The 11,048-nt window shown below is 30.8% G+C and overlaps 1 protein-coding gene across 1 annotated transcript; it reads left to right on the plus strand.

The window, feature by feature from the left end:
* The first annotated feature begins 1,328 nt into the window (after positions 1 to 1,328).
* On the plus strand, positions 1,329 to 3,570 carry LOC105118565 (Pentatricopeptide repeat (PPR-like) superfamily protein). Its single transcript, XM_011016536.1, has one exon. It carries the CDS (start codon positions 1,420 to 1,422, stop codon positions 3,463 to 3,465), a length of 2,046 nt encoding a protein of 681 aa, XP_011014838.1. The 5' UTR covers positions 1,329 to 1,419; the 3' UTR covers positions 3,466 to 3,570.
* The last annotated feature ends 7,478 nt before the right edge of the window (positions 3,571 to 11,048 follow it).

The following is an 11,048-nucleotide window of genomic DNA, read 5'->3' on the forward strand; positions in this document are numbered from 1 at the left end:
TCGATCATGGGTTTAAGCGTGAGTTGTCTTGGGTTGTTTTTTTTTTGTTTTCTATTTTTTTTTAATTTCATCTTTCAATATTAAATTGGTTGAAAAATGAACTTCATTATTTTTTTCAATTTATTTTCTATGAGTTATCTCAATCTCACAATTTAGATTGTAAAGTTAACAAATTGACTTGAGTTGACTATGTTAATATTTCGGTTCCTTTTTTAATTGAACTTTGTAAATTCTTTTACTTACTTTCCATGAAGTTATCCTAATTGCATAATCTAAGTCAGAGATTTCATATATTAACTCGGGTTAATTTAGTTTGTTTTTTAATTAATGTTTTGTTAATTTTCATGAAAAATATTTTTTTATTTTAATTTAAACATAACTAATTTTATTATTAATATGTAAGTTATGATTTTAATTTTATATTAATTATAAATTTAAATATATCCTTAACATGCAGTTCTTTTCCTATCTCTTGCATTCATTGTGTTAGATCCTCTGCTCGCTTGTAATCATTTACAGTTGTACTTTAAGCTTTGATGACAGGTATTAATTTATTGTTGGCTGGAAACGTGTCATAAAAAATAATTATAAAAATGTAGCTTCGAAGACAAGAGAACCCCATTATTTATGGATAATTAATATAGCCTATTTTATTTACTAGTTATATTTTTTTTTAATATTGTTGGATTTATCTTGTTAACATCTTTGTTAATTATATTAATAATGTTATCATTAATACTTTAATATGCTTCTAAAAGTACAATTATCAAAGCTTCGGAGCCTTTAAGATCTCTTTTTTTTTTCTCTATCCTTTGTCTTTACAAACTATAAGTAGAAAAAAAAAACAAAGAATAAAAAAAAGCCTTTTAAAACATATTAAAATTTAAATATCAGTACTATCAATACAATAAAAAAAAAAATGATTGCAACAACACGAAAATGATACCAATACTATGAACACGAAAAGATTTAAAAGAGATGATTGTAACAACACCAAAATCTAAAAGAGATGATTGTAACAACACGAAAATTCAATGGTAACTTATGTGGGCTAACGGCCAGCCCTCAAATCCAGCCTTCTCAGCTAAAAACATCGCATAGCCATAAAAGGAAACTTCTTAATTGTTGCTATATATTCACAAAGAAGACATGACCAAGATAGTTTCTACCGTTTAATCAAAAACATACTCAAACTTTAGAATGAAAATTCCAAAATTAATTTTTTTCTTAATTTTTTTTATTTTCTCAATTTAAGCAATTACCCAAAAAAATAAAAAATAAATAAAAATTCCTCATTTTATTCCATTTTCATGGGCTATCCTGTCCCGCGTTGTTTTGTACCTCAATGATCTTTCATTTTTAAAACCGAACCGAAAGGCTCGTCTCCGCCCTTCATTTTCCAACAGGAAGAAACCGGACATGGAAGCCATGCAATCCCCTGCGCTTTCTCTTAACCTCCATTGTTTCCCTCTAAATCCTCTCAACATCTACATTACCCACAGGCAATTCTCCAAAATCAAATCTTCTACACAAACCCAACCAGTCCAAACCCAAAATGCCAACAAAAAACATCAACAATTCGATGAAAGAGATACATTTCCAGCTTCATTACCACTCCACAAGAAAAACCCACGAGCAATTTACAAAGATATTCAAAGATTTTCCAGAAAAAATCAGCTTAATGATGCACTCATCATTATGGACTACATGGACCAACAGGGCATCCCAGTTAACCCCACTACTTTTTCTGCCCTCATAGCTGCTTGTATTCGATCGAAATCTTTGACCAAAGCCAAAGAAATACACACGCATTTACGCATAAATGGGCTTCAAAACAATGAGTTCTTGCGTACAAAACTTGTCCACATGTACACTTCTTGTGGTTCTATTGAGGATGCCAAAAGCGTGTTTGATGAGTGCACTTCTACTGCTACTGTGTATCCATGGAATGCCTTGATTAGAGGGACTGTGATATCAGGTAAAAAAAGATACGGGGACGTGCTCAGTGCTTATCAAGAAATGAGAGTAAATGGTGTTGAATTGAATGAGTATACTTTCTCTAATGTCATTAAGAGTTTTGCAGGCGCTTCGGCTCTGAAACAAGGGTTTAAGACTCATGCCATTATGATAAAGAATGGGATGATTAGCAGTGCAGTTCTTAGGACTAGTTTGATTGATATGTACTGTAAGTGCGGGAAGACTAGGCTTGCGCATAACGTGTTTGAAGAATTGCTTGAAAGAGATATGGTTGCGTGGGGTGCGATGATTGCTGGGTTTGCACATAATAGGCGTCAATGGGAAGCTTTGGATTATGTTAGGTGGATGGTAAGTGAAGGGATGTATCCTAATTCTGTTATTATAACTACTATTCTTCCGGTGATAGGAGAAGTATGGGCGAGGAGATTAGGCCAGGAGGTTCATTGTTATGTTTTGAAGATGAAGGGTTATTCAATGGAGTTATCGATTCAATCTGGATTAATTGATATGTATTGCAAATGTGGGGACATGGTTTCAGGAAGGCGTGTGTTTTATGGATCGAGGGAAAGGAATGTTGTTTCTTGGACTGCTTTGATGTCTGGTTATGTGTCTAATGGGAGGCTTGAGCAGGCGTTGAGATCAGTTGTTTGGATGCAGCAAGAAGGGTATACGCCTGATGTGGTCACGGTTGCAACTGTAATTCCAGTTTGTGCTAAGTTGAAGACTCTGAAACATGGGAAGGAAATTCATGCTTTTTCTGTAAAGAAATTGTTCTTGCCAAATGTATCTCTCACAACTTCTCTAATAAAAATGTACTCAAAGTGTGGTGTTTTGGATTATAGCGTCAGGTTGTTTGATGGTATGGAGGCTAGGAATGTGATCGCATGGACAGCCATGATTGATTCATATGTAGAAAACGGGTGCATATATGAAGCATTCAATGTGTTTAGGTTTATGCAGTGGTCGAAGCATAGGCCAGACTCTGTTACAATGGCAAGGATGTTGAGTGTTTGCAGTAAAATTAAAACCTTGAAGTTTGGAAAAGAGATTCATGGACATCTCTTGAAGAAAGATTTTGAGTCCGTTCCTTTTGTTTCATCTGAGCTTGTCAAGATGTATGGGAGTTGTGGACTGGTTCATAGTGCTGAAGCAGTGTTCAATGCAGTTCCTGTCAAGGGTTCAATGACATGGACGGCCATCATAGAGGCTTATGGATATAATAGCCTATGGCAAGATGCAATCAAACTTTTTGATGAGATGAGATCCAGGAAGTTTACTCCTAATGATTTCACTTTCAAAGTGGTTCTATCAATCTGTGATGAAGCCGGATTTGCAGATGATGCTTGCAGAATCTTTGAACTAATGTCTAAAAGATATAAAGTTAAGATATCTGGGGAACATTACGCTATCATCATTGGACTTCTCAACCGTTCTGGTCGCACTAGGGCAGCTCAAAGGTTTATAGATATCAGTAATTTATTATCGTGACACATTTACGACGCTTGTGCTCATTCTTTGGTACTTATGTGCAATTGTGTTGAGTTGTAATTTTTGTAATTTTATGTATCATATGAGATCGCAAAGGGAGATACACACACAATATATATATATATATATATATATATATATATATGGAATCCGTTTGTACTGCTTGCAGCTTGACAAATTCTGATAAAAGAATTCCATTGATCACAATATGATATTAGGTATTTTTTTAATCGGAATTGGAATGTACTTAAATATATTCATTTAATACATTATTAATTTTGTTAGTTGAAAAGCACATAACTGATAAAATTAATGATATATTAAACGATTATTTATAATTGAGATTATTTATAATTGAGAATATTTCAATTGTAATTGAAAAATATCTAATATTAAATTGTGATTAATTGAATTATTTTATCAAAATTTATCAAGCTGCAAGTAGTATAAGCTACAAGTAGTATAAACGGATATAGATTCCCTATGCATATAGATGAGGAAGTATTTTCAAAAAATAAAAAATAATATTTTTTTTAATTATTTAGTCATGACCTAAACAGCTGAAATTTTAGTTTAAAAACTTCAAATAGACTAGATCTAACATAATTTTTTTATGATTTTTTTTCATAAGTTATACAAACTTTTTATATACACAATTTTTTTATACATAAATTTTTTATATATATAATAATTATTTTTTTCATGTAAAGCATATATCATTTTATATGCCACTAGCATTGTTCATAACTAATATGTTCATTAATAGCATGCATGACATAATAATCAGGGCATGACACGTTAACAACCATAACTAGCTAATATTTTTTTTTCATGTAAAAACAAAAAACATGGATAGCACTAACAAATCACCATTTTTCTTTAATAAATTACTAAACCAAGTACCAACCTTAATTATCCACCAATGATATGTCTCTTTTCCCGTGAAAAAATTCCAAGACTTGGTGTATAAATAAATTCTTTTACTGGGAAAAACAAAGAAATTCCTAATAAAAAAGAAAGGTAAAGGTCATAAACGTTTATCAGAGCCAACCAAAGATTATATAAGTAAACCAAAACCAATAAGAGTTATATTATTGAAAGCTAAGCTCATCCAAACCATGCCATTTAATTTTGAAGTCAACACATACTGATGTATGTATTTTCTAACTTTCATTTTATTTTTTATTTTTTATATATTTTTTCCTTTGTATGCACCAATTAACTCATATTAAAAAGGTCTTTGTTCCTCAGGAGACTTGTTTTTTTTAGTTGAATTACATAGCTACAAGTCAAACTCGTAAACCATGGTTAGCCTAGTCACACCATCCACTAACCATTAAAAGCTTAATTTTTGTGTAAATGTTTTTCATGACTTTATTAGTGGCATTATTAATGAAAAACTAAACAAAAGCTAGCTCTTTTTCTCCACTCCTCATCAAAAATATTTTTCATAGCTAACAAAACTCTAGGATAAAAAGAGTGATAGATCTCCCTACCGCATGGACTTTAGTTCCCTCAGGTCTCCAACAACTCTCCTAACAAGTTCATTATTTCATTTCATCAATAGAAAATTCAATATATAGCTCCATTATATGTAACATATGTATAAAGGCAATTTTAATTCCATAAAAGAACAAGATGAAATGATGTGCAAAGTATGCACGACACTTGAACTCTGTAAAGAAGTTATTTTTGCTATGAGAAGCACTTCTCCACAAATCCTAGCTAGAAGTATGGTTATCTCCATGAGTCCTCGTTTGACTCTCACTTGAATGCTCTTTAATATAAAAGTACTAGAAATGAGATAAGATTAACTCCTAAAAATAAACATCATTTTGATAATTATAATAGTCTTATAGATCCTGGAAAGTATATATAAAATGTCAAAAGCATCATAGAACTGGTAGGAACAAAACATTAATCCATATGCAAGATTTTCCCTATAATTTTTCATTGATTTTCCTTGGATGTGGTATTACATCTTCAATCCTAGTTTCATCGTAAGTCTTCATGATCTCTAAGAGAAGCTCATATTTCATTTCAACACTAGTATTCTAACTAAAAAGAGCATGATTAAGCTCTTTGCTATTACATAATGAGAGGATAAAAGCACCAGGGCAGACATATTCTAAAGATTCAACAAGGAAATGTTAAGCATGGAGAATATGTTTGAGCCTGTTACTATTGAAGCCTTAATCGATGGAGGCTAACTACTTATTATAGGAAAGTTTGTACATTCTTCATAACATAACTATCAATGTGAAACAAGTAATGGAAAACTATATTCGAGTAAATAAATTTAGGGTGACCTGGTAGGTTACTATCATTTTCAAATGGTAGAATCTCCATAACGTCACAAATCACCCAATAAACCATAAAAAGAAGCACCAAAGAGCTCATTTATGATCGTTTGACATTCTTTAAGTTCCTAACCACATCTTTTACTGCTACATATATTAAGGTACTAATCATCATTAAAGGAAAAGACTTTGTGCAATACCCACCTCCCATGAAAAGTAGTTTATACATGAGGAACCATAACAAATTTTGTCTCTTTCATCATGATCATAGGCATAACACTAAAAAATGTCATGCACTCGAAAAATAAATAAAAAGATTAATCTTTAAAGGATATCTTAAATAATTTTTGAAGAGATAAATGCAACTTGAACAAACAAGAAAAAAAAAATCTTTATAATGCATTACTTGGGATAACATAATTTTTCAGAAATTATATCTCTATTGTCTTTTATATTTTTCAAATAAAAAATAGTGGTGCTTATTCATGTCTCCGTCAAAATCTCATTGTTTGCATGAAATCTCCATCGTAAAATCTTCAAGTCTCCATTTAAATTCTCTAGATCTTTAGACAACCTATCTCTAAAAAGATCAAGGATCCTACTCCATTATCTGTGATTATTCAAGCATCCTTTGATACATACAATTTATTTTTAGTCCAACACATGCAGATACACATTCATTAACCTTCACTTTTTTCTCTATATACACCCACTAAATTAAGCATTAAAGAGTTTCATATTTCTCAAGGAGTTTCATGTTTCTCAAGGGAATTGTTTTATATGAATAGTGCAACTATCAGTCAAGTCCATCAACCATAGCTAGCCTAGTCATATCATCCATCAACCTAGTCATGAAAAGCCTAATTTTTTTATGAATTGTTTTCACAATTTCATCATATTAACAAAAACACTAAAGGATAATGAGATTTTATTGTACCCCTAAATACAAATCACTATTTATTGAAATAATAATATGAGAAAATTGTTTTCAGCCCTAAAACCTTTAATTAACAAAAACACTAAAGGAGGAGGTTTTATCATACCTTTAGATAAAAATCACTATTCATTAAATTATGATTTGATAAATTATTCGTACCTCAAAAAACTTTACATTAGGCATGGGGTCAGGTGGTCTTTTCTTTATGATAAAATTATTTTTAAGAACCTATACAGGGTTAGGTTAGTAATTTTGTTTTTTTATATAGGAAAATCACTAATTTAAACCTAGAGTAAAAAATTCAAGATCTTTTAACCAAGTGTATTATGGTCTTTTTATTTTTATTTTTCAAAATAGTAAAATTATTCTAGTACTCCTAAAGATAAAATCAACATAACTTTTTTTTAAATGTTTTTTTTACCCTTTTATGTTATTTCTATTGTTAATGTGAAGGTTACTCAAAGATATTATTGTGTTTGACCATATAATAAATATTGTTTAGAAAAAAAACATGTTAGCAAGCGCATATAGCATGCACTAGCTAGTCGGTAGCCCATGCGGTGCCATGCTATCACCAAATACCATCCTCCACAACATTATTTGAAAGGCATCAATGCCCCTTATGCGATGAGGTAGCACATGCTCTCAACGCACCTCTTGTTTGGTGTTGGTAATCATTTCTTCTTCTTTTTCTTCTAGCACATGCTCTCAACACACCTCTTGTTTGGTGTTGGTAATCATTTCTTCTTCTTTTTCTTCTAGCACATGCTCTCAACACACCTCTTGTTTGGTGTTGGTAATCATTTCTTCTTCTTTTTCTTCTTGAATTTCATGTCAATCCAATCAAAATATCAAACGAGCCTTTCAATTTTTTTTTCTTGTCCATTTGGTCAATGTCTTTTTTATTACTATTTTTTATTTTTGATTATCTATAAAATTATTTCAGACCAACTTTATAAGTTAACCCGAGACCTAGTTATCCTATCTTCTATCCCGAGCTAGGTATAAAAAAGTTAACTCGGAGTTGACATGGTTAAACTAACAGGTCAACTCATGATCCATTTATCAAGATCAAAACTTAGCCTAACATTATTTTAAATAAAATCTGATTGACTCGAGTAACCCGTAATCTAAACCAATTCTAAATTAAGTTTAATAAGAATTAGGTTTAATAAGTATGTTATTGTGATGGTGGGTCATGTATCACCCGTGGCACATTAATCGGGCATCCATTCAAAAAATAGCATATAAACAAGGATCTGGTATCTTCTAAAGTCATTTTCATCTTCAGCTGAAATAAAGGAAAAAGGATCTGTCCTCGGATCATTTCACGCGCCGAGTCAATTGATGCAGCCGTGTGCTCCTGCTGAACGCGGAAGTAGTATTTATGAACATTTACATGAACGTACAATGGCCTCTGAAATGGCCTGTAATCGAATGTAACCAGGAAATAATGATGATAGCATTGATAATTCGGAGAGGTAATTATTTGAAACATATGCAGTAGATTCTTGAGATAGTTGAGGCTTGGAATGATCCAGCTGTTTTCAAATTCTCTGGCTTACAGATCTTGCAATTTCATCCACTGTCTTTGCAGCTTGTATGAGCACATATTCGAGTTGCTTGGGATTTTATTTGGTGGTGTTGGTGAAAAGATGCAGATGTTGACATACGTGAAGAAGCTTGTCATGGGGTCTCCTTTTCCCCCGCACTTAAAGTTCTAAGTTCAAAGGTGCAATGAATCTTTTTCTTTTGTCCTATTTGTATTTCAAAAATATTTTTAAAAAATATATAAACTTTTTTATTTTTTATTTTAAATTAACCTTTTTTATTTTTTTATATCATTTTAATATGCTAATATCGAATTTTTTTATTTTAAATTAACCTTTTTTATGTTTTTATATCATTTTAATATACTAATATCAAAAATATTATTTTCATACATTTCTATATAAAAAAAACTTTAAAAATAACACCCAATCATCCACTTAAAAAAACAAAAGAACTTGTAGTGTCCTATTGTTAATTACTAATTAATGGGAATTTAGGACTTTGAGGCCCTTCAAAAAGGAAGACACAAATCTTCCATTTCTGCTCGTCATCTGAGCGGGCCATGTCCTCTCTACAGATTGTTCATTCCAGGTGCTAAAGCAGCAGATTAACATTTTAACCTAACGAAAGCTGAGCAAATTCAAAGCCAGTGCTGAATTCTCGAGTTAGATGAGTTTTGAACTGCCCGGTGTGGAGGGATGAATAGGAAGTTCTTGGACCCTATGGCCTATGTTCCCCTCTGCTCAACAGAAGCTTCCAATACAGAATCGGTAGATATTGTATTCCCTTTAACTTCAGCTACATTTTCCACACGGCTAGCACCAAGAAAATAAGGATCATATCGTATAACTGAAAAGGCATGCACCAAAAAGAAAAGGCACTATCGGTTAAATAAATTATATAAAAAAAATTGTCAAACACGTCTCTTTTTTCTTATGTCCAATGAGTATTGTCCACGTCGTAAAACCTTTGATTCAATTCGGGCTTTTCCATAAACGCTTGATGACTTTAAAAAAATTATAATTGTGTTGGGTTGTGGCTCACGTGTCTCTGCAAAATAAGTAAATTTTATAGAATAATTGAATGAAATATCTGGTTATACCAAATACTAAATAGGATTGGTGAATTGAATTAGAATTTTTATGTCAATAATTTTATCGGTATATATTAATAGATCATTTTCATCAACAATACGGTTGATATATATTAATAAAATATACCGACGAACATATTTTATCAATATAACCAATATGGTCGGTATATAAGATCTCTGTGCAGTGACGTGGTGCAGTTACCAACGAACTTACCTACCAATATACCGACTAAATGTTTTTGTCAGTGATTTCATTTGTAAAAGCCAATATAAACCTACTATGTCGACTTCTCTTCCTCTATTTCTCCTTCTTCTTTCCTTTGTCCCTCCTAAATAGCAGCCAACCTTACCCTTCCAAATTACAACCAACGACCCATCACAACTCTTCCTATTTTCTTAATACAAGCACTCAATTTTCTCATATTTTTCTACGTGATCACAACATCTGTTCTCTTAGCAATTTTTGTTATGGATTTTACTATTTTTTGTAAGTAAATATATCCTTTTTAGTTTTAACATTTAAATGTAAATTTTAACATATGTACTTATTTGATTGTTATTTATTCAAGAAACTTGTAGTATAAATTTATAATTTTGTACTTGTTATAGTTTGTTTTAGATTTTATCATTTTTTATTTGTTTGTAAATTGTTTAAACTTTGTTTGAATTACATCGAATTAGATGTATTGTAATGAAATAAATAATAACTTGTTTAAAGGGTTCATTTTAATTTTTATCAATTCTATTACGGAGTTGTAATTTTCATAAATTTATATATGTATAAAATTGTATGGACGTTGATAATTGATAATTGATACTGAATATTTACCAACGAACTTACCTACCAATATACCGACTAAATGTTTTTGTCAGTGATTTCATTTGTAAAAGCCAATATAAACCTACTATGTCGACTTCTCTTCCTCTATTTCTCCTTCTTCTTTCCTTTGTCCCTCCTAAATAGCAGCCAACCTTACCCTTCCAAATTACAACCAACGACCCATCACAACTCTTCCTATTTTCTTAATACAAGCACTCAATTTTCTCATATTTTTCTACGTGATCACAACATCTGTTCTCTTAGCAATTTTTGTTATGGATTTTACTATTTTTTGTAAGTAAATATATCCTTTTTAGTTTTAACATTTAAATGTAAATTTTAACATATGTACTTATTTGATTGTTATTTATTCAAGAAACTTGTAGTATAAATTTATAATTTTGTACTTGTTATAGTTTGTTTTAGATTTTATCATTTTTTATTTGTTTGTAAATTGTTTAAACTTTGTTTGAATTACATCGAATTAGATGTATTGTAATGAAATAAATAATAACTTGTTTAAAGGGTTCATTTTAATTTTTATCAATTCTATTACGGAGTTGTAATTTTCATAAATTTATATATGTATAAAATTGTATGGACGTTGATAATTGATAATTGATACTGAATATTTAACATAACTGTTTTTTTAGTTTTTTGGATAATGTCAAGATAAACCAATATTTTTATAAATTTATTTACATAACATAGTTAATTAATACATGTTGTCATCATAATTTTATAGAGATTCGATAAAAGTCATAGATGATCGTTCATGGATGTATCGAGACTCACCCTAAGGATTGTAAAGGATAGATTAGTGTAATGGGATTTAGCGTTTTATTAATTTCACAACATCTATTTTGAGAAATTTTACTGATG

Source organism: Populus euphratica, unplaced genomic scaffold (genome assembly GCF_000495115.2).
Source record: "Populus euphratica unplaced genomic scaffold, PopEup_1.0 scaffold2038.1, whole genome shotgun sequence".
Classification (NCBI taxonomy): Eukaryota; Viridiplantae; Streptophyta; class Magnoliopsida; order Malpighiales; family Salicaceae; genus Populus; species Populus euphratica.

Bases quoted from the DNA above. Each gene is read 5' to 3' on its own strand.
- LOC105118565 (XM_011016536.1), top strand. From the start codon at position 1,420: ATGGAAGCCATGCAATCCCCTGCGCTTTCTCTTAACCTCCATTGTTTC.